The sequence below is a fragment of the Lontra canadensis genome, unplaced genomic scaffold (assembly GCF_010015895.1).
Source record: "Lontra canadensis isolate GAN:19392208 unplaced genomic scaffold, GSC_riverotter_1.0 scaffold59, whole genome shotgun sequence".
NCBI lineage: Eukaryota > Metazoa > Chordata > Mammalia > Carnivora > Mustelidae > Lontra > Lontra canadensis.
The window spans coordinates 10,855,001-10,880,301 of record NW_022631053.1 but is presented as its reverse complement, the minus strand read 5'-3'; the positions used below and the strand labels follow the sequence as shown (position 1 = coordinate 10,880,301).

The 25,301-nt window shown below is 38.1% G+C and overlaps 1 protein-coding gene across 1 annotated transcript; it reads right to left on the bottom strand.

The window, feature by feature from the left end:
- Positions 1-3,479: 3,479 nt before the first annotated feature.
- Positions 3,480-3,797, bottom strand: LOC116878816 (60S ribosomal protein L35a-like). Its single transcript, XM_032876555.1, has one exon. It carries the CDS (start codon positions 3,795-3,797, stop codon positions 3,480-3,482), a length of 318 nt encoding a protein of 105 aa, XP_032732446.1.
- Between the last annotated feature and the right edge of the window lie 21,504 nt (positions 3,798-25,301).

Here is a 25,301-nt window from a genome sequence, read left to right as displayed (position 1 = left end):
ATTTTAGTATGCTATTTTGACTTAATAGTTTTTCATACCAATTAGTTATTTTACAATTTTCCAGGTAATGTAAGGACCTCAGAACATTTTAATTCCATGTTCTCCCTCCCACTTTTTGTTATTATTGTCATGTATTTTAATTCTATGTATTTTTAAGCTCAGGATGATATTTCATACATTCAATATTAACTTAGATGTACTTATGTTTCTACCCTTTCTATTACTCTATATTTCTTCCTGCATTTTCATGCTATCATCTTGTGCTTTCTTCTTGAAGTACTTACTTTAATTTTTCTTTTAGTGTAGATCCATTTTATTGATTTTAAAATTACTTTTTTGCCTTTGCTTTGAGGAACATTTTGTTGGAAATAGAGTCTAGATTAGCATTTGGCAACTATTTATTTTCTTCCAGCACTTGTAGTTTTCATTATTGTCATATGGATTACATTGTTTCTGCGAAGTAGTCAGGCCTCAGTCTTATTGATTCTCTTAAAAGGAAATATTTCTTCCCCTCCCCTACCCCCCAAAGCTCTGGTTCCTTCAAAATTGTCTTTGTGTTTGGTTTTCTGCACTTTCACTATCATTTGTACATATAGTTTTCTTCAGATTTATCCTGACTAGGATTTGAAATACTTTTTCAATTTTGTGGCTTGCTGTCTTCTTTCAGTTCTGCAAAATTTAAGACCATTATTCCCTCAAAATGACTTTTGAACTGTTCTTTCTTTCTTCTCCTTCTGTGACTCCAAATATTTTCTTGGAATACCATGTCCTTTACTACCCACACCCAATATTTTTTATCCTTTTGTTTCCTATGGTTTAGTCTGAATATTTTCATTTGACCTTTAGTTTCATTAATCATCTCTTTGTGTCTGTTTCTGCTGTTAACCCATCTATTAAAATTTTAATTTTAGCAAATGCATTTCTCAGTTTTAGAATTCTCGTTTGTTTCTCTTTTTAGATAAAATTATCTATCTCCATTTAATTTCTTCAACATATAAATGAGATATTTTAAAGTACACCTCTAATAACTTAATATCTGTTTGTCTTCTATGGGTCTGTTTCTGCTTTATTTATCTTGGTTTTTGGCCATATAGTCTTACTCTCTGATATGCCTAGTCATGTTTGATTGACCACAGGACCTCAGACATGAACAATTGTGGAGATAAATTGAGCCTTTTGATGTGCTTTCTGTATCCCTAGAGAATGAATGTAGTTTTGCATCTGTCAAGCAGCTAGGGTATGGGTCAATCACCTTAACCCAATCAGTGGTTAATTCAAATCTGGAATTCAGTCTTTGTGAGCACTGATTTAATTTAGGTTTTTCTCTATCCCTAAAGTGAAGGCCTTTTGTGTTCTGAAATAAAAATCTGGGTAGTTTAATATGGATTTTTCCTTTTGAACTCCAACTTTTGTCCCTCTTATAAAACTGTAAAAAGTTTTAGTCAGCTTTTTATCTTCTTAAGTTGCCATTTTTTTACTCACCATCTTGATATCTTAATAGTCACTTGGGAATCCAAAACTGATTCAAGGGCAAAAGCAGTACCAAGTGTTGGCATTGCCCCTCTAAGTTTCCCTTCTTCTTCTCCTCCTTCTCCTCCTTCTTCTTCTTCTTCTTCTTCTTCTTCTTCTTCTTCTTCTTCTTCTTCTTTTAAAGATTTTATTTATTTATTTGACAGAGAGAGACACAGGGAGAGAGGGAACAGAAGCAGGGGGAATGGGAGAGGGAGAAGCAGGTTTCCCACCAAGTAGAGAGTCTGATGTGGGGCTCAATCTCAAGACCTGGGATCATGACCTGAGCTGAAGGCAGACACTTAATGACTTAGCCATTCAGGAGCCCCTCTAAGTTTCCCTTCTTTTTGGGATTTTGGCTCCATAGCCCTCACAGCTTTGGAGACTAATGTCTTTAAAGAAATAATATATATAGGTATACATGTACATGTAGTTCAGCTCTCGTTTTGCATCATGGAAAGAGATGTCTGCAACAGGCTTGTCCATCATTATGGAATGATGTTACTAATCCATATAATTTTTGAACATCATATTAATTAATTATTCATATTAATACTGAAAATTACAGTGAACATCTAATTAGAGCATATGTGGGAAAGCACTGAGCAAACTGGAAAGCTCTATGCAAACACAAACTATTACTATTATTCTAATACAGAACATAATCTCTATGAAACCTATAAAAATATGGCAGAGAAGTATTTGATAATTTTGTATTTATTATTATAATTTTTAAAAGACTTCATTTATTTCTTTAAGAGAGAGAGTGAGAGAATGAGTACACAGAGGGAGAGAGAGAAGCAGACTCCCTACTGAGCGGAAAGCCCAATGTGGGGCCTGCCTAATCCCAGGATCCTGAGATCATAACCTGAGCCAAAGGCAGATGCTTAATGGACTGAGCCACCAGGCACCCCAGTATTTATTATTTTTTAAAATCTGGATTCTCCTAAAGGGCCGGGTCATCTAGTGAATATGCTGCTCAATGTAGAAGTTGAAGACCTGTCAAAATAGGGAGACTTATGCCAGTAAAACTGAGAGATGTATTTCCCCAAGACAACCCAAAAGGAGAAACCATCACTTGATAGGAAGTTCGGTAGTCCTGGCTGATGGAGGTGGGATGTCATGGGATGTCCAAGGTGAGTGCTACCAATACATCTTTTTCTCTCAGGGTCTTTTTGTCAAGATTTCAGTGAAGAATGGTGTCAGACTAATCTACCCACCCTATCTTCTCATTCTTTCCGCACTTGCTCGGGGATTTCACTGTAGGTAATCCTCTACTTATCCCTCCCTTCCTTCATACTAGCCCTAACTTCTTTGTGAGCTCAAGCTTTATAGAAAATAGAAGTTTTCCAAGGCAAAAGATTGGGAATTAGTGTTAGTTTCATGCCAGGTACTATATCTTGATGTACAGTTATCTCATAAAGTGTGAAGATATTTCCAAATAAATCTTACCTATTTTTAAAACAGATCTTATAAATAACTGCAATAAGACTGTGTATTAGCTTAGGTTGAGTTGAAATATGTTCTTATAGGATTATAAGAACAGTTCAAATTAATTATTCAGAGTTACCTCCAATGATGAATAAAAGTCCATGGTAATATAAGAAACAGAAATAGTGATTGAGAATGAGTATGGGAGGTGGGTCCTAGTGTAAGTGCATTATTTGTCATAAAAGAGAGAAAATAGATGTGGTTTTATAAGTCAAGAAAAAGAGATAAAAGCATTTGATGTCATGTAATAATGAAACTCTCAGAAGAACTAACTCTAGAAATCGCTGAGTGATTTCCTTATCTTAAGGAGGCAGGCTTTATGTGCTAATGGAATGGAGACTCTTTAATTTGATACCATTCTGTACTCCAACGTTTTTATTTACCAAGTAAAATTTTTCTTTTATAATAGAAATAGTTATAGTTTTTTTTTTTAAATGAGAGAACAAATCTACACCTTTATTTAATTACTCTTCAGTAATTTAAATCCTTGAGGGATACAGCACCACACTGATTCTCTGGCCAATGTCTTTAGCAGGAAGGTCACTTTGGAATTTGACATGAGTCACGTTGCTGTTTTCATAAGCATGAGTTACTCTGGTTTTGTTTGGTTTGCCACCAGGAGTCACTGTGTTGTTCTTTGCTTTGTACACATAAGCATATCTCTTGCCTAGACAGAATTCAATTTCATCTCGCACATAAACACCTTCAATTTTAAGAAGAGCCATGTGTTCCCCCTGGTTCCAGAGACTCCACTCATAGCCAGCAAAAACGGCCTTGGACCACAGCCTTTCAGACATAGTTTTTCTTTTAGGAGCTCTGTTCTTAGCAGCCTCCACAGGATCCAATATGGCAGAATGAGAAAGGCTTCTTTTATAATAAAAATAGTTTTATTTTAAGTGGATTTATTAGACAGATACATATAATATCTAATGATAGCAATATTAATAGAAGTTAACATTTTAAAAATCTCAGAAACTAAAGGCATGAAAGTGAATATGGACACAATTTCTTTGGTTTTAAAGAGGAAATCTAAACCAAATTTTTAGTACTTTTCAGAAATGACAACTGTCTTATTGTATAAAAAGCTATGCTGTGTAGTTATTGATTATAATATGGTATAAATATCCATTCCATTAATTGGCATTTGGTTTGGTTTCAGCTTGGAGTTATGACAAATCTTATTTATTTGCCCACATAACTGTCATTGACAGTGCTCTTCATCCCTTTGTTAGATGCATATTTCCATCTGGCATGATTTTCATTCTGGCCAAAGGACTTCCTTTAACATTTTTTACAGAGGGGTCTGCTAGTCATCAGACCCCTGTTTACAACTTTTGGATGTCCTAAAGAGTCTTTATTTAACTTTCATTTTTGAAAGGTATTTTCATAAGGTATATAATGCTAGCTGTATACCTACTTGACAGTTATTTGCTTTTAGTACTTTAAAGATGTTTCTCAACTATCCTCTTATTTGCATTGTTTCCAGTGAGAAATCTTTTGGACTTCTTATTTAGGTTCATCTTCTGTAACATGCCTTTTTTCCTCTGAACACTTCTAAGGCATTCTGTCACTGGTTTTGAATAATTTAATGATGATGTACATTGGTATAGTGTTCTCTATGGATACTTTTGTATTTCTATAAATATTCTTGAACCTGGCTAAAGAAATTGTGCTTGGATCTATGGGTTTATAGTTTTCATCAAGTCTGGAAAATTCTTGGCTATTAGTTTTTCAGGGATTTTTCTGTCCCTTCATACTTAATTCTTGAGGAATCTCATTATATACATATTTGGCTGCTTCAGAATTTCTCAGCATCCTTAATGCTCTATTCCTTTTTTAAAAAATTCTGTTTTTTGTTTCATTTTGGATAGTGTCTGTTACAATATGTTCATGTTCACTAACCATGTCCTTTGCAATGTCCAGCCTGCTAGTCATCCCATCCAAGGTACTATTCATATCAGACAGTAGTTTTCATCTTAAGAAGTTTAATTTATAACTTTTTAAATGTCTTCTATGACTTAATTTTGAACACATGGAATCAAGTTATAATAGTTGTTATTGTTCTTGTCTGCTAACTCTACATCTGTGTCAGTTACTGTTGATATCGATTAATTCAGTTTTTTTTTTTCTTCATTAGGGCTCACAATTTCCTGAGTCTTTCCATGCTTGGTAATTTTTAATTGGATGGAAGATATTGTGAAATTTACATTCATTGTTGGATGCTGGATATTCTCGTATTCCTCTTTGGGTCTTTCAATCATTTTTTCTGTATCGTGACCTAACTTTTTTTTTTTTTAAAGATTTTATTTATTTATTTGACAGCAGAGATCACAAGTAGGCAGAGAGGCAGGCAGAGAGAGAGGAAGAGAAGCAGGTTCCCTGCTGAGCAGAGAGCCCGATGTGGGACTCAATCCCAGGACCCTGGGATCATGACCTAAGCCAAAAGCAGAGGCTTTAACCCACTGAGCCACCCAGGTACCCCAGTGACCTAACTTTTTGAACATAATAACTTTTAAAATGTTTTCATATGCTCATTCTAGCATGTGCATCAGTTCTCAGTTTTCTGATTGATTGATTTTTTTCCCCCGCATTTATGGTTCATATATTACTGCTTGTTTGCATGCCTTGTAATCTCTGATTGGATGGCAAACATTATAAATTTTGCTTTGGATACTAGGTACTTTTGTATCTTATAAACAGCCTTCAGCTTTGTTCTAGGGTGTAATTTGGTTACTAGTAATCAGTTAGTCCTTTTGGGTCTTATTTTTAAGATTTGTTAGCTGGGACCAAAACAGTGTTTGATCTAGGGCTCATCATTCCCCACTGCTGATGCAAAGTCCTTTCTGAGAACTCAGTGCCTGGCAAAAAGAAGGTTTTTCCAGTCTGGCTAGTGGGAATGGGTGCTAATTATTGCTCTGTGTAAATGCTGTGTAATCCTGATCCCTTAGTTGTTTTTGCCTTGCCCTCAAGTAATTTTTTCACATATTTATGCTCATTGGTAGACTACTGACTGAGGGTTACTTCTGGGACCCTCTAGATTTCCTTCCTGTACAACTCTCTCCTCCATGGACAATCTACTTTGTCTTGTTCACTCAAGTAACTGGCAACTGATACAAAATCATTCCAGAATAGGTTTACTGCTGGCTGTTTACTTTTGTGAAGACACAGAGTTCGTACAATTTTCCAGGTTTCAAAAAAATGATCTGTAATTATTATAGTTCTGACAGTAGAAGTTAGAGTAATATAGGGGATTATTATTTGAGCATATAAGTGTAAAAACTGATATCACAACTTACTTTAAGGATCAAAATATCTAGATTGAAAAAAGAAGTCTGGTTATGCTCCAGGCATCTCATTCTAAACATCAATCTCTTTTAGAACTATTTCTTTTATAATTCCCTTTAACACATTGCCTTTGATTTATAATATCTGCTGATAACACTAGATATCCAACACATTTATTAGTTTGACATTGCTTTAGGATATTTTAGGAGCTTTTTAATATATATGAAGTAGAAAAAGATAATTTGAGGCACACCCTATTGCTTGTTATGTGTGTACACAGTGAATCCAGTTTTGATCTTTAATAATGCGTTATTTTCATTTAGTCGCAAAATTTACGTTTTTTTAATGGGTTCTGTGCAAACTGTATGGATAAGTTTGGGATGTGAGACATCACGTAAAGTGATAAATTATTCATCAACAATTGTAAGGAATTATAGTTTAAAATCACCTTGGTTTTAAAAACTTCTGAGTTAAAACAGAAAGTGAAACAGACCCATAACTAGAACAAACTAATAGTTGCTGGAGGAGAGGAGGCTGGGGAAGAGGGCAAAGTGGGTGAAGGGGAGTGGGAGACACAGGCTTTCAGTTGTGGAATGACTAAGTCATGGGGAGGAAAGGCACAGCACAGGGAATAAAGTCAATGGTAGTATAATAGCTTTACATGGTGACAGATGGTAGCTACACTTGTGGTGAGCACAGCGTAACATATAAACTTGTCAAATCACTGTGTCGTATGCCTGAAACTAACATAACAGTGTGGGTCAACTATACTTCCATAATAACTAACTAACTAACCAACTGCTTCAGGGTTAATACAGGTAAAAAGTGCTTAGAACAGCACATTAGTCTGCTTAGCCTAGAAAGCAATGAGTTCAGTACAGGTTAAAAATTAAATGATTTTCTTACTCTCTGAATTTTTTTTGAGATGTGTGTGTCTGCGCGGTCCCTGAGGTAGTTTCACTGATTCTGTAAGTAACTGAATCTTTGTGCTGATGGTGCTGCATTCATTTCCCGGTGCTCAGTGTCTGTCTTCAGAGGGGAGCAGAGGCAGCCACATGCCAGGGCGCCCGTGTTTTAATCTCCCTCGCTCTCTGTTGATCGTTTTTCATTTGAATTCTGCCATGGTGGAGCTTCCACTCAGAAGGTCACTGGGCAAGGAAGAATGAGAAGGGGGGGGTCTGGGAGGGGCGGTAGGGAGGGTTCATGAAACCCCTGGAGTCAGGGCAGGGCTGGAGAACACACCTGGAAGCAGGAGGAAAACTTCCTCAGAAGAGGCAGGGGAGCAGCCTAGAATCAAGACACATGCCCTTTTGTGTGAACTTTGCCAGAGACTTCTCTGGGGGGAAATGCTTTCCCTGGAAATACAGTTAGGAGTCAGAGAACCAATAGGAATTTAAAACTGGAGTACACCTTGAAGTCTGTCAGATAAAAGCTATTTAAACAGACGAGAGTAGACTTGGCTAAGAATTCTAGTGAGAAAATTAGTACAAAAAGCTAGCAATTCAAGAATAGCCCCACTGGCTGAGCTCGTACTAGATGAAAGTTGTTTCGCTGTAGTTATAAATGATAATTAAAGCATAGTATTTCTTTAAGTAAATCTCTTGGTTTCTTTATTGGGGAGCAGATCACACATGATCAGTAAGGCAGTCATTACTGACATGAATAATTTTCTGTTTCATTTTAGATATCAGTATTTTCCAAAAATAAGAATCCACACTGTAGCATTATCAAAAAGTAATCCTTGAAAACTTATAACCTTCATTTGATTTTTGGACAGCTGTAGGGCTATAAATTCTTCTTTATACTGAACTTAATTATCTCTCTGTTGTAGTCATCCACTGTAGTTCGGTTCTTTGGAGTGAAACAGAATAAGCCTTATCCATTGTAGGTATTTGAAGACAGTTTTGCAATCCCATTTCTCCTTCAAGTTTTCATCACATGACATAGCCCCTTTCCCCTCACAACCCTGATTATCTTTCTAGATACAGAACCAATTGCCAAGGTCTATCTTGTGAATAGAGATAAAAAAGAAATATAAAATGTACTTGCTACCACTAAAATACTTATGAAATATTGATTTTTTCCCCCAATGCTTGTCATGTATCTTTATGCCCAACAGGTATGACAGGTTAACAGCTATAAAAGAGAAATTTTAACAAAATCAATTGAAGGGGCCTGGTGAGTTGGAAGTGACAGTGAGTTTGGTTGGAGCATGTGTTGTCCAGACATTCACATTGCATTAGAAAAGGAAGGATGCCGATTAACTAGTTTACTCAAAAATTATTTTATTCAGCCATTCAGTCTTGCAACGTTTCTCAAAATGTGTTCTGGGGACCAATCTGCTGAGAAAAGTTTTTTTGTGGTTACATAAACTCTGTATACTATGTTGCTTCTTTGAGATTTTGTTGGATACATTTCACATAAGGCATTCTGATCAGTCCTATAGCAAAAGAAACTCCTTTAACACAGTTTCGATCAGCTTTTCCAAACTTAATTTTGCTATGGGAAACTTTATATGTAACATTCATTGACTTCTTCTGGAACATATTTTGGAAAACACTGTCTTAAAACATTGAACCACAGAATTCACTGGACTTTTTATTCCAAACATTTCAGTATAAGTAGAACCATATTCATGAAAAGTGGTTCTCCTAGGTAGACTGAGTGGCATCTGAACTTGACTTGTTTCTCCTGAAGATTTATCACAAAACCCTGAGGGGAGCTGCGTGAGGCATAAGGAATAGAAGAAAAAAAGTATACTGGCATGTGATTTTGAGAGAAATTCACAAAAAAGCTAGAAGGTGGAAATATTATAAACTGGAAGGAAACTTGAGAAATTTTTGTCTCTGTTCCATGGCTTCTTAAACTAGGATACTATTCATTAAACCATCATCCATCATGAATGTATTCAGATTAAGTCAGAGTATTTACAGATCACTAACTACAAGGTGATATAAATAGAGACAAAACCATTGTGCCAAAGAGCTTATAATTTAACCACAGAGAAAAGCTATATATCCACAAAATAATCAGATAATGATACAAGGCAGTATGTAATTAGCTGTTGAGTTGAGTGGCTCAGATTATAAATACTCGGGAGTGGAGAGAAGGAAGTTATCCCTGTGAATGGAGTTCGAAAAGGTTTTCTATTTTTAAGGACTCCTCAAAAGGAGAGTTTAAGTTTATCTTAGTAACCATTGTTGTAAGAGAATACAATATTCATTATGTTTAACAGAATGTTTAACAGAATTATTTACTGCCGTATTCATACAAATTTCTCTTGGGCGGCCTTCAGTAGGAATGGAGAAAGGACATTTCCTAATATATTAATAAGATTACTGCGAGGAGAATACTTTTATGAAAAGACCATTGCTATTCTTCTTTGTTACCAGAGGGGTTTACAAAACGTTCAGATCAACAACACATAAGTGTGCAATTCAGTGATTGCTTTGGCGCGAGATGACTTCAGAGAACAGTTGGGAAAAAACCAGAAGAGTTATGATAAGAAATAAATAAAAGATAAGCTAAAATCTGACAAGGGCGATGTGATGCAAGCATCAGAAGGAAAAGAGTTAATAGGGAATGTGTATTGAAATAATAGGAAACAGAAAAAAAGGCATACAGGAAGCAGGTCCATGGCATAAGTGGATGGCTGAGATTAACATGTGGAGACCAGACAGCAAGGATGGGTCCAAAGAGAGGAATAGCCACCTGGGGATAAATACAGCAGCAGATAAGGAGCGGAAATACTGGTTGGGAGGGGTGGGGGGGGCAGTTTACTTCCTATTTTGGAAAGACAGCGGGGAAGGAGCACTAGCCACTTCAAGCAGTTTAAAAATTAGATACTTCCGTCTTTCTCAAAAGGGTTATGTAATTTGTAAATGCTAAAGCAGACCTTTAAAAACACTGGCATCACTCTCCATGTTATTTTTAAGCACTCTTTTTCTTTCATTAAGCACAATTAAGCTATCAAGTCCTCTGTTTTCACGGTGCAGAACACAGTTCCCACAGCCAGGAGCACAGTGTATCAGAAACATCATGAACAATTCTGAACTTGCACAAAATATAATTGGCCAATTTGGAGACATTGTTTTGCACAGTATGACGTGTCTCATACATTTTTCATATAGAGGCAAGGCATTTTATGAGACACACAATAAGCATATGGAAATACGTGCATTCTCAGGAGGCTGAGAGGAACGGAATGGGGGATGGGAGAGCGAGAACTGAGCTGAGCTGCGTGATGAGATTGGTGAGCTCTGAAACTTGACAAGCTTGGAAAAAACTATTCTAGGCAGGCTTTCCAAGGCACGTGTAATGCTAATTATATCTGGTGCACTCCATATTTTTCCTTGCTATAATTTCTTTACTGGTTTTAATTAAGTGCTTTTAATGTCTATTAGGAAGAAGGAGGAACAAGGAGGGTGAGAATTTGCTTACCAGACAAGTTTTGCGTTGTCCTCGCTCATTTCATGCCCTACCCAACGTGTGTCTTTGCAAATTTTTCATGTGATTACCTACATTTCTGCTAATTGATGGCTTTTTATTCTCTTCTTTCACTAATTTTACAAATTAAGGTTCTACTTAAATGTTGTCAAGTTCAATCAGTATCCTCTTTTTAGGAGTATTAGAGTAAATGGGTAATAATCTTTTGTTGATTGACATGTGGTAGTATTAAAAATTATGGATGCAGCTTGAAAGTGTCTTTGTAGAGAATATTGAGGAACCACTGAAATGTGGTGGAAAAAGCCTCCAGTGGAGAGTGAGCTCATATTTGCACAGACAGACTTGGGTCTGGGACAGAGAAGCAGCACACGGCTCCGTTCACTCCTGCTCCTGCTGAGTCAGCACGTACTGACCGCAGTGTTTGGTACAAGGCACATTTGTAATAACTTGTTTGAAAATTTAAAGCTGAACATTCTCATTCTAGCATTTAACTTGCACAGGCCAGTTGTATTTCAAAACAAGAATAAGTCCTTTTTATTCATTCACCTAATCACTCCGTATATATTGGGTACCTTTCTAGTATGTAAGGCACAAGAATTGAATGTAGAAATAGATGGAATGAGACCACCTCAGGAAGCTGACATTCTGATGGCAAGAGAGAATAAGTTTAGAAATAAGACCCATCTGTAGACATCCATTTTTAATTTTTCCATTAAGCCTGTATTAGCTGCCTACTTGGTCAGGATCTGTAATAGGAGATAAAAATATGAAGGTGAAGAGAACACAGTATTTGTTCCCAAATGATTTGGGAACTGGGACAGGGGCACAGACTTGTAAATAAGCAATTATAGCAATGGAACAACTGTTATTATATAATTATGTGCAAGTTGTTCTCAGCACCCTGAGAAAGAAGTACTGAATTCTGCAAGGAGTCAGGCGGGATGTTCTGGAAGGAAATGGAGACCGTCTTGGTGTGGTTTGAGCCCTCTTTGGTCCAGTTACATCTCACTTTCTTGTTCTAGATTATGTGAACAAACAAATAATCCCCTTTCCTTTTATTGCTTAAGCAAGTTTGAGTTTGATTTCTGCCCCTTACAGTTTAAATAATTCTGTAAACCTCAGAGCCAGGTGGAGCCTCACATATATTGTGGCCAAAGTGTTAAGAGAGTTACTAAGGAGCTATCAGAGTTAGATACTTGTTTTGTCTTTTAATTAGTAAGGTTACTTCACGTACATTTAAATTATCTTCTTGCACATTTTACAATTATCTTCCATATTTTTACTTTGGAATTTATTTCTACTATCTTATTTTGTGTTTTCTATTTGCCATGTCTTTTTAAAAATTCTTTCTGCTTTTTCCTGGATTAATAACATTTCCATTATTTCTTGTCTTCTTTTTACTTACTTGAAAGTTAAACAATCTATTTCTGTTCTTTTTGTAGTAACATCAAGGGCTAAATAAAAAATTAAACAGTGTATCTATCCTCCTTCTGCCCAATACAGGTTCTTTAATGCCATAATGTTAATCACCTTTCTCTTCTATATCCAAAATCTTTATTTGGCTTTGTCCTCTCCTGCCATTGTTATTATTGTTGTATATGCAACCTATACTTGTGTGGGTTTACTAAAAAATTATAATTTTATTGCTTGCTAATTTATCTTTAACCCATTATTTTCTTTTGGCTTTCTTTCTTCTTTTTGAAGTTACCAGCTATTTCAGCTGTCTGGAACAGTAAAATCTTTCAGTCTTTTGGAGAATCTTTATCAGGATCGCAGATTTGAAGGATAGTCTGGTTTATGCAGGATTTGATCATGACAGTTTGCCCCACCTGGACTCATTTTCCACTCCTATATATCCTTCTCAATGACCAAGAGACTGAGCTATATGGACTGAATAGATGTCTCTTTGGCTTCAAATTAGAGAAAATCATGGGAGACTGGCAGGAGAAAGATTGGAAGGAGGTGAAGAAGATGGGGTTATTTATTTCCTCTGCTCCTCTCTGATGGTTTACTATAAGCTGACTGCTTCCCATGACCAAAGGCCAAAGCTACCATTAAGTGGCTTTCCCCACCAACTTTCTGCTAGTTCCAGTCATTGCTTATTTCTTCAGGTTTAGGAGTTGTATCATTTCTAGAAGTTAGTAAGTCTGTGGTACTACAGCATCCCTGGATGCTTTTTTCTAAACCTTACTCTTATTCATACTTTGTATCTAGTTTCTTCATTGAGTTCTCCTCAATTACTGAGTTGAGTGTAACCTCTTTTTCCCCTGGTTATAACAAGTTATTTTTCCTCTACATTAACAAAAACCTTTTTCCATTTTCTTCCAGCTTTTATTATGATTGGTGGGAGGTATGTTACCAGACTAACTCTTGTTCCTTTTTAAGTTATCTCTCTCTTTTCTCTGGTTGCTACTAAGATTTTTATTGCATCGTTGGTGTTTTGTAGTCTCATCATGAATGAAGGAGATTGTTTTTACTTATCCCATTGGTATGCTTCTTAAATTTGGGAATTGATGTCTTTTGTCAGTTCTAAAAGTTTCTTAGTGATTATCTCTTCAAATATTCCCTCTCTTTGTCCTTATTCTCTCCTCTTTTAATTCTTATTAGATATGTGCTGAACCTTCTATTCTGTTCTACAGCTAGATAAGACTTCAGCCTTTCTTTTCCACTTACCATCTCTTCATTTCTCTGTGCTCCTTTATGCATAATTTTCTCAGGGCCAAGTTCTGGTTCAGTAATTATTTCTTCAACTGTGTTTAATATACTCTTCCCCAGTTCATTGAGTTCTTACTTTCAATTAATACTTTCATCTTATGAAACTATACTTGTTCTTTTTCAAGTTGCCATTATTTTTATATTGCCCTTCTTTATTCTTTTCCCTTTTGCTTTCTCTTTTAATAGTTTTAAGGAGGTAGTTATATCGTCACTTCCAGCTTACTTTATCCTATATTCTTGATAGTGTTAATCTCTCTGTTACATTTTCTGGTTTGTTCAGCAAACCATCTCCTCCTGTTTTTGAACTCATCTTTATCGCCTCTTTATTCATGAGGGTGTCATGTGCATGCTCTGAATGGTGGAAGGTTGCTCTAGAGTAGTTCTGCCTTTGCTTCTCTGAGGTGCTCCAAGGGTTGTATTGATCCAGAAGCAATCTTCATATTAAAATATTGTCATTTTGCAGATTCTCTCAGGATTTTGGTAACACAAGACTATATTCACGGTGTGGGTTAAAGGTCTGAAACTTCAGTTTCCCATGGGAGACTTTATCTCCATAGAACCTTGAGCAGATATCATCTTTCTTGACAATTTCCCAAAGCTGATGACAGTCTTTCTTTTCCCGAGTCCCAGTTAAAAGATTTCATTGCCAGACCCTCACCTTGCATGGCCTCAAGGCTATATTTCCTATCACTGCTTGGATATTTGCTGTATGGACAAATAGAACCGATATACCCCCAGGGTGTATTATCATTTCAGGTCATGAGGTTAATGTGCTGGCTTTGGATCCTGATTTGTTTCTGGTAGATTCTCCTTTTTATCTTTTGAGTTCAGCTCTGTATTAAAATATTTTGTTGTATTTTATTTTTTATTTCTATATGTTTGCAAAGCAAAGGATGTTCTCGCTTCTGTCCTCTGTTTGAAGTTCCTCCCATGAAAGAGTGGAAAGATGACAATGCCAGAGAGGCAGACACAGGCATTTAAGAGAAAGGAAAATTAGTCAGCAACCATGCACCACAAATCACCACTGGAACAATGAAAACTCATGAGATCAGAAGGTTGTCTCAGACAAAAGATGCTGTAAGGCCAAGGGTAGACCTTAGGGAACAAAAGGGAACTAGATCCTGTGTCTCCCTTCTCCCCAGTTCACAAGGCTGTTTTATCATAAATTCCTTGCTTATTGTAAGATGGAAGGATGCTCAGCTTTCTTCATGCACCTTGAAACCAGTTATGGTGTAAGTGAGATGACTTAGTGCATCAGTCCCTGTGGAGGTCCAGCCAAATTCGATGGATGAAGGTGCTTTGGGAGAGCATGCCAGCTCAGCTCCCATATAACAGCATTTTTCACTAGTTTTATCTCCATCAGAGGCATGTGGGAGGCTATATTAGTGTTCTATCATGAAGCATGAAGAACTTAAACTGCCACAAAATAAGACTGCCTAACATTAGAAATGCTAATTTTGTAATTGGGTCATTTTAATCTTACTCACTGATGTTAGACTCCAGCTATTGGTGGAGATGCTTCTGAGCACGTAGGTTAAAATACACACACACACACACACACACACACACACACACACTATCCCCAGGTCATCCCCCACCCCCATGCCTGCTATGCTAGAGAATCTGTGGAAACCTCCAATGCAACAGCCGTGCCCTTCCCTTTTCCATTTGGACCCCAGGCAACCGTAAGACCTAGTTCATCAACTATTCATTTGTGGGGACTTTGCCATTCCTCTACTCAGCAAAAGACAATTTCCTCTGTGTTGCAACTCTGTATTTGGCGAGAGGATAAGAGGATTGGCACGACCAGAGCTGGCTACTAAAAGCAGGCACAGTGAAACCCCACAATGGTTTGCCTCTTTTTCAGTTTGGCACAGCATGTTAGCGGCTGGAATAGAGAAATGTTTGTAATAAATTGCAGTTGGGAGAAGGGTGATGGTGCTTCTGTAGAAGTCCTGTGTTTCTTTTCCCTCTTTTGGTGGAATAGTCATGAGCCTCACTTTTGTTCTTCATATTTTAAATTCAGCCTGTACTGAACTTGCCACAGAAATAGATCTGCACTGACACTCCCACACTCAAGCTGCTGGTGCTGCAGACACAGGTTTTGACATTGCTTGAGCCAACCCAGAAACTAGAAAGTTGAAGCAGAATTAAAGAGGTTCGCTTCATGAATAGACACAGTTCCTGGTCGGAAAACCTGGATCATATTTTATTTCCGTCTCTGACACTCTTATAAACCTCGAACATCAACACTATGCTTGTCACAGAATGATTGCCCACATTTACAAGGTCTTGCTAAAACAGGAATTGCTTTGTGACACAGGCATACTTTTTTTTTTTTTTTTTTGCCTAAACGGTAGGGTACAGTGGGAATTGTCCTCACTTAGACAACCTCTGCTGTGGACACCTGATCCCTGGAAGTCAGACTGATGGAACCATTGGGTTAGGGCCAACCATCTGAGTGGGAGGTCAGCATCAGGGAGGCCTTGAGGGAGGCAACAGGAGTGGCTGGCAGGTGAGTAGGACCAAACATCAAAGGTGGAGGTCTGAAAAGGTAGCCCAAGTTGTCAGGGAAACTTGTCAGGGGTGGGGTGGGGGGTCACTAATTGTAGGGCTGAAAACCAGAAGAGCCCTTAAGCTCTTGGAAGAATGCTAGGTTGGAGTGGAAGGAAGGAGAGACCCTGGAGACTAGTGATATCAGTTAGCATGTATTGAGCAAACGAGCCAGGCACTTGGCTAACGATGTTCTGTTCACCAATCACAGTTCATATTACAGTGCATTTCATCTGCTTATTCACTTCTGTATCTCTCACACTGGATTGTGAGTATCTTGAGCAAAGAGCTCATGACTTGATCACATAACGGGGAGCCTGGCATCCAGAAAGCGTTTGGTAAATACTTGTTAATTGATTGAGGGAGTGAACTTGATCTTTCAACAACCCTAAAAGCTATTACTAACCCCATGTTTCAGTCGACAGAACCGAGTATCAAAGATTAAGAGACTCGCCCAAGGTCACATACACAGGTAACTGCCAAGTCAAGTTTTGAATGTAACTTACATTCAATCATACTGTTCAGGGGACCAAATCAGAACTTAAGAATGAAGGGACAAGAGAGGTCCCAGATTCTGAAAATGGAATTTAGTGTGGGGAGTTTTTCAAACTGGAATTCTGTGGATGATGAAAGCAGAACCAACATGAGGGCTGACTTGCTATAAAATCCTTGAACTACTGGTATTAAGCTAACCGTACTCCCTGTGCCCTACCCTCATGTCCTGCCCATTCTTGCTCATGTAATAGGGGTAAGTCCACCAGACAAAATCTAGGACACCCAGTTAAATTTGAATTTCAGATAAATATAAATTATTTTTTAGTATAAGTATGTCCCAGATATTGCATGGGCATACATATATTTTAAAAAAGTATTCATTATTTATCTAAAATTCAAATATAACTGGCATCCTGCTATCTTTTTTTTCTTTTATTTTCTGAAAGAGACACTTGGGTTACTTCCTTAGTAGGGATCTGTGGGTATAAGCGGAATATTTTGTTCTGTCTGGTTCACCCCCTTACACTAATAACAACCAATAGACTTTAGTCACAGTAATGGTAGGGTGATTCTACAATATGTTATCTAAACTGGGATTCTTGGATGCCTAAAGGGAGATGCTATACATAATGCCACTAGGACAAATGATATAAACCTGAATGTTTGAACAACCTAATTTTTGTGAATAGTAAGCATCCTCTAGAATCTCCTGGATACTATAATCTCCAAATGCCACTCTTTGGTCACAGTGACTGTAGTACCCAGTCAGTTGCAATACACCACTGTACTGCCTTCTCTCAAGGTGGTTTATCGGGACAGATTCTATGAGATTGTCTTCACACATCTGATTCACATATTATTTTGCTGAGAATATTTCTGTCTTCATAACTCGATTGGGCTATCTTAGAAATGATGGCCCCTGGGGCCCCTGGATGGCTCAGTCAGTTAGGCATCTAACTCTTGATTTCAGTTCAGGTTTTGACACTGAGCCCTGCCTTGGGCTCAGTGCTCAGCACGGAGTCTACTTGTTTCCCTCCCCCTTAAGCCCTCCCCCCATGAGTGAAAGAAATGATGGTCCTTGCCATTTACCTAGCATCTGGCACATTTCCTGATGTTTAGAAAGTGTACTTGTATCAACAACAGTAGGCTGTTACATTGCAGTAATAGACTACCCTCAAACTTCGGTGGCTTGTAAGAAAAACAGTTATTTTCTTGTTCACACCAGGCATGAACTGCTGGTCAGCTTGTGCTCAGTTGCACATCTTATTTAATCTGGAACCCAGACTGATGAGCACTTTTTATCTGGAATGTTGCAAGTCTCATGGCAGAGGGAACGGAGACAATGTGGGGTCAGAGACTTAACTCAGAGGAAAGTAACTTCCTCTTATATTTCATTGCCAAAGCAAATCATACAGCCAAGTCTGCTCCAGTGGGGAAGGGAAGTATAATTCTCTCATAGGGAAAAATAGCACGTGTTTGGAACAGTCGTACAAAATCTACCACAGTACCTGGTAAATGTGAATGGAACTGAACTTAGCATTATTATTGAAGTCTATATACCCTAGACTTTTTTGACACAAAGGTAGAGTGAAATGGGATGAGATGGGCATGGGGAGGGGAAAGAGCGCATTCTTGTGTGTGATGTTGGGGGAGCCCAGGGTGTATGCTCGTCTTTCTGCCTTCCGTCCAGGCACATTTGCACCTGGGACAGATGAGAGAAAGTTCTAGTCTTTCCCCTCCCCATCTATAAGGATTATCCTTCTCCTTCCACAGGGTCATGACTGGAAAGAGAATCTAGCTATCCTAGCAGGAATAATGAATAACAGCTCTCTGATTCCAAACCATTCTAGCTTTGGGGCTATAATAGGAATTGCTCTAATTAATGGACGCTTACTGAGAACCGGGTGCCAGGCCCTCAATAATATAAAGGTTTTTGCCTTCAGGCAGCCTGCACTTTAGTGGAGGACTAAGACACGAGCAGCTTATTCTAGATGAGGTAGAATGTGTCAAGCCCGTCCCGCTTGGAGTTCCTGTATTATAGCTCACTTGACTTTCTCTGATTCCATGTCCTGGCCAGATTCAGTTTAACCAGACATGCCAGCTATAGCTGGAGTCCCCTGGTTATTATAGTAAATTCTGCTTCTCCCGGAAGCCTTTCTCGACTCGGGCAGAGAAGACTTAGTTCCAACAAGACTCAATCTGACCTCATTGTTCCCTCTACTATGCTGTCTGCTCAGAATGAAATTATAAAGATAGCTGTTTGAATTATATATCTGATAATTGGGTGTCTCATAGCCCTGTGATCCAATCTCCTGAAATACAAGTATACAAATACAATGATATTTTTCTTAGTGATCTCACTTGGGAATGGGGGAGGAAATCTGGTCTCAGTTTAGGGCAGACCGTTTCTATCCAGAGGAGCTAATCAGACAGAAGAGGCATGAGCAGGGAGTCTTTAGAATCTGCTGGCAGACTACAGACATTATGAGCCGTGGCAGTTCCTTTTCTAAGGCCATCCTGAAGACCATAGCACTGTCACAGAAAGTCTCTTAGGTCCTAGGTGAGCCATTTTTTGCCAGCCATGTTTCACTAAGTGGTTTTGGGAAATTTAAGAATTATCTAAGGTATTGAGACCATCTCTTAAAATGATTAAGGTTCAGCTCTCCTTCTAAGCATACTTCTCAGCAGATTCCAGAACTGTGATCTATTACTTTTCTGATTCCACGTTGACATCTCAGACTTCTGTTTTACATGAATAACTGAAGTTCAGGGAGAGTCAAGAATCTGCCTAAGGGGGGCTGCCTGGGTGGCTCAGTGGGTAAGCCTCTGCCTTCAGCTCAGGTCCTGATCTCAGGGTCCTGGGATCGAGTCCCACATCAGGCTCTCTGCTAGGCAGAGAGCCTGCTCCCTCCTCTCTCTCTCTCTACTTGTGATCTCTCTCTCTGTCAAATAAATAAAATCTTCAAAAAAAAAAAAAAAAAAAAGAATCTGCCTAAGGTCACACACTTGATTGACTGAAACTTTCTACAGCCCTAAAAGGCTGACACTATGTAGCAACTGGAACCTGTTAGGACAGTTAGGACAGTTGATGGTGAGAAGGATGGGGCAGGTTTTCCCAAGTTCTATGAAGACATCTCTTTTTAGATTTTTCAGTTTGTAAGTGTCATGTAAATAAGGTAACTGGGGAGCATGGACTGCTGGTTTCACAATAGTCCTGGTTCTTTAAAAGTCAGATTTCTGAATCACAGTGAGTTATTCACATAAACAAAACTTGAATCTGGAGGATGGAATAATAGGGACAAACACAGTGACATCACAGATCTCTTCTATAAAAGGTTGGAGAGACCCAGAAGGGAAGCGTCTCCAGGAATTAAGGCAAAGTTGAATGCTGAGCATCACCCAGTTACGACGATAGTGAAAGAACAATCAGATCTGGTGAACCTGACAAAACTGAAATGTTGCCTTTAATAAGCAGCAAAGTGCTAATGACGTGAAATTGAACTACTTAACAGTTAAAACGAAACTCAATTATAAACTCCACTTTGCTCGCTCCATGAAGATCCTTACTTACACTGCTTGGATTCTTTTTGGACCCTTCTACTCTTTCTCTAGGAATCAAAATACTGCTCATTTTTCAGGACAGACTCTTACTCCTGAATTTTTGGATCCCTCTGGTTGTAAATAACTTTTCTGTCCTTGGCACTGTAATGGCAATTTGAATAAGCATCCTTTATAGCCCTCATCATCCTCTAGCCACGCACGTGTAATAATTATCTTCACATTTAATTTCCTCTGCTGTGTAATAAGCCACCTGAAGACAGGGATCATGTCTTTTCTCTTTTGTGTTCTCTCAAGGTCTAGCACTGTGCCAAGTACATATTCTACGTTCTCCAAATGTTTGTGCAATTAAATGAAACTGAATTACATTAGCATTGATAGGGCCATGGCTGAGACCAAGCCTGAAAAACATTATCTATTGACATAAAAGAAACCAAAGAAATGCTGAGAATTTTAAACATCAGAATTAAGATAGGGGAACATGTACTTTCTAAACTTGGAAATATTTTTCTTTTTTGTTCATTGTGTATCTTGTATGACATAAAAAATGAGTTAAGTATATTATGTTTTATGCTTTTAAGAAAATATATTTGCTTATAAAAATAGTAGAAAGGCAATAAAATATTATTTCCCCCCTTTTCTATGCTTATATAATCCTGGATAATACAAAGGGCACATTAATGACGTACGTTAGAAAGTTGGCTTTTTAGAAGATTGATATAGGAATTTCTTTAAAATTCAAATTCCACATGCAGTCTTGATAACATATTTATCTCTCATCCCTTTTTAACGCTCCTTCTTTAGTGGTGAAATAGGGGGCCAGACCATGTAGAAACACTGGCATATTTTATGAGTGGACAAGCCTGGGGCCAGCTCATCCTGGGGTGAAGAAAAGATAAAAGGGACAGAGACCAGCCTGTGACACACTGTCGCCTGTGGATCTTGGGTCAATGCCTGGTGATGTAGTACATAGTCTCCACAGCAGATTCCATGAGTAGATGCATTACTCTGAGTCTAGGGTGACATTTTGTTTAGAGTGTGTACACTTCGCTTGTTTAAATAAAGAAAGATTTTATAGAATTTGCAATCTACTGATACTCCAGGTAGTATATATGTGTGTTATAAAGGACCAATAAACAAGGGGGAGTGGATAAAGAAAATAATATTTGCTGAGTATCTCCCATGTAGTAGGTAATGTGCCTTTAAATAATAATATAATAAAAATAATGAGAGTAAAAATTATAAGTTATTTTTTAATAAATGCTTACTCTGTCTACATACTGAACCACTTAATCCTTTCAGCAGATCTTACAATGCATTCTGTCCATTTTACCGATGAGTAAAGTAGCTCAGTGATTTTAAGTAACCTGTTTAAGGTCACGAAGCCATGTGCCGATCATGCCAGTGCCAGAATTTGATCTGATTTAGCTAGGGATGGTTTGATTGCAAGATTAGACCTCATCTCAGTGTAGGTGAAGGAAAAAAAAACAGGGTGCTTTTTTTTTTTAAATAAAATTTTTATTTTAGGTTATTGCTAACATACTAAGTGTAGTTTGTTACAATTAATAAATCAATGTTGACATACTGTTATTAACTGAACTCCATGGTTTATTCAGATTTCCTTAGTTTTTACCTAATATCCTTTTTCTGTTTGAGGATCCCATCCAGGATACCACATTACATTTACTCATCATGTCTGTTTGGATTCATCTTAGTTGTGATAGTTTTACAAACTTTCCTTGTTTTTCATGACCCTGGCAGTTTTGAGGAGTTCTGGTCAGTATTTTGCAGACTGTCCCTCAGCTGAGGTTCTTCGTGTTTTCCTTATACTCTGGGGTTATATGTTTTGGGAGAAAGACCACAAACATAAAGTACCACTGTCCTCACATCATATTGAAGTTATATGCTGTCAATATGACTTATTGTTGACAGTGACCTTGACCACCTGGCAGAGGTAATTTTGTCAGGTTTCTCCACTTTAAAGATACTCAAAAAAAGTTTTTTGTTGCTGAAATAATACTGAGATATCTCACAGAAATGATTTATAGGTTGTTCCAAACGAATTGAAACTTACCAGGAAGCAACTGTCTCTAATTTTCTCTCTTTGGGACTGTATGGTCTCTCCTTTCCTTCACTTTGGGTGTTTTCTTCATTATCTCTCCTTATTTTTTTTCTAACTGATGATAGATTCCTGGCTCTTGGTAATTCTGTTTCCTGGTATTTCTATTCTCGTCTCTCTCTGCTTTTTGACTTGGCTCCCAGCAACCTGCTCCACATCCCTCTCACCTTTTCCTAGTCTTGGACCTGCTTAGCATGGGTCTCACTTTCTTCTGGTTTCTTTCCCCCATTGCAGGTGCCTCTTGATCCCAACTAGTGCCGGTCACTGCCCCCAGGCACTTGCCTATGAACTATTTTGGGCCTTAAAACAACCCTATGAAGTAGATAATATATCTCCATTTTTTTAGATGATGAAATTGGGGTCCAGAGAAGGTTAAGAAACTTCCCTGAGTTTCCATAAGTGTTAGACCTGTCCTTGATGTCTAAGTCAAAAGTCTAAAGGCAGACCATCACGGTTGTTGCCATTCTGTATTGTCACCAAAACTCCCAACCATCCTCCAAGGTTAAGTGGCTTGCCCGAGATTAGCCAGTTAGTAAGTGGTAGAGCTGGGCCTAGACCCTGGTTTTTTATAGCCTGAAGTCCACCACACTGCCTTGCCTTCCACAATATTGCAATATATAAATTAAGCTGATGGATGTCATTGTTCTAGGCCTTTTCTGGGGGGGTAATAATAAAAATGTGAAAGCTTTTATTGTCATCATGTTGCCTGTGAAGTCCTTGTTTCTATAGATTGTTTCTGTATATCTCTGTTCTGTATCACTCTTGGGGTGTTTCTCCTTTTATAGAACCCCCCTTAATATTTCTTGCAGGCTGCCTTAGTGGTCACATATTCTTTCAGACTCTGCAGGTCTTAGAAGCTCCTTATCTCTCCATCCATTCTGAATGACAGCCTTGCCAGATAAAGAATTCTTGGCTGCATGTTCTCATTTAGTACCCTGAAAATATTCTTCTCATGTAGTACCCTGAGTATGTCTTGCCTGCCCTTTCTGGCTTGCCAGGTCTCTGTGGGCAGGTCTGACATTATTCTGATGTTCCTCCCTCTGTATATAAGGAATCTCTTCCCCCTAATTGCCCTTGAAATGGTTTCCTTGGTTCTAAGATTTGCAAGTTTTACTATTACATGCTGGGACGGTGGTCTGTTCTCCTTGTTCTTGGGAGGGGTCCTCTCTGCCTCTAGGACACAAATGCTTGTTTCATTCCCCAGATTAAGGAAGTTCTTGGCTACAATTTGTTCAAATATATCTTATAGTCCTCTCTGTCTCTCCACCCCCTCAGGGATCACAATAATTCTGACACTGGGATGTTTCATTGCATCATTTATTTCTCTAATTCTGTTTTCATGGATTTTAAGCTGTTTGTTCCAGGCCTCCTCCTGCTCCTTCTTTTCTATCAGTTTGTCTTCAAGATCACTAATTCATTCTTCTGCCTCATTTACCCTGTTAGAGTAGCTAGATTGGAGAATCAATTCCACTTATAATAGCACCAAAACCCATAAGATTGGAATACACTTAATCAAAGAGGCAAAGGATCTATACCCTAGGAACTATAAAACACTCATGAAAGAAGTTGAAGAAGACACAAAAAGATGGAAAGACATTCCATGCTCATGGACTGGAAGAATAAATATTGTTAAAATGTCTCTGCTGTCCAGAGCAATCTATACTTTCAGTGCCATCCTGATCAAAATACCAACAACATTTTTCAAAGTGCTGGAACAAACTATCCTAAAATTTGTATGGAACCAGAAAAGACCCCGAATCACCAAGGAAATGTTGAAAAAGAAAAAGCTGGGAGCATCACATTGCCTGATTTCAAGCTATATTACAAAGCTGTGATCATCAAGACAGCATGGTACTGGCACAAAACCAGACACATAGATCAGTGGAACAGATTAGCGATCCCAGATATGGACTCTCAACTCTATGGTCAACTAATCTTCAACAAAGCAGGAGAAAATATACAGTGGAAAAAAAGTCTCTTCAATAGATGTTGCTAGAAAAATTGGACAGCTATATATAGAAGAATGAAACTTGACCATTCTCTTACACCATACACAAAGATAAACTGAAATGGATGAAAGACCTCAGTGTGAGGCAGGAATCTATCAAAATCCTAGAGGAGAACATTAGCAGTAACATTTTTGACATTGGCCACAGCAACTTCTTTCAAGACACGTTTCTGAAGGCAAGGGAAAAGTGAAAATGAACTTTTGGAATTTCATCAAGATAAAAAGCTTCTGCACATCAAAGGAAACAGTCAACAAAACAAAAAGGCAACCCACAGAATGGGAGAAGATACTGGCAAATGACACTACAGACAAAGGGCTGATACCCAAAATCTATAAAGAACTTCTCAAACTCAACACCCAGAAAACAAATAAGTCAAAAAATGAGCAGAAGACATGAACAGACACTTCTCCAAAGAGGAAACACAAATGGCTAACAGACACATGAAAAATGTGCATCATTAGTCATCAGGGAAATTCAAATCAAAACCACATTGAGGTCTGACCTTACACCAATTAGAATGGCAAAAACTGACAAGGCAAGAAACAACAGATGTTGGAGAAGTTGTGGAGAAGGGGGAACCCTTTTACAGTGTTGGTGGGAATGCAAGTTGGTGCAGTGACTTTGGAAAACAATGTGGACGTTCCTCAAAAAGTTAAAAATAGAGCTACCCTATGTCCCAGCAATTACATTACTTGGTATTTACCCCAAAGATACAGATGTAGTGAAAAGAAGGGCCATATGCATCCCAATGTTCACAGCAGCAATGTCTACAATAGCCAAACTGTGGAAGGAGTTGAGATGCCCTTCGACAGACAAATGGATAAAGAAGTTGTGGTCCATATAGCAAAATGGAATATTACTCAGCCATCAGAAAGAATGATACTCAACTTTTGCATCAACATGGATGGGACTCGAGGAGATTAGGCTAAGTGAAATGAGTCAAGCAGAGAAAGTCAACTATCATATGGTTTCACTTATTTGTGGAACATAAGAAATAGCATGGAGGACATTAGGAAAAGGAAGGGAAGAATAAAGAGGAGGGAAGTTGGAGTGGAAGATGAACAAAGAGAGATTATGGACTCTGGGAAACAAACTGAGGAAAGGGAGTGATAGGATTCATG

Excerpts from the sequence above, each read along its gene's own strand:
- LOC116878816 (XM_032876555.1), bottom strand. The coding sequence starts at position 3,797 with ATGTCTGAAAGGCTGTGGTCCAAGGCCGTTTTTGCTGGCTATGAGTGG.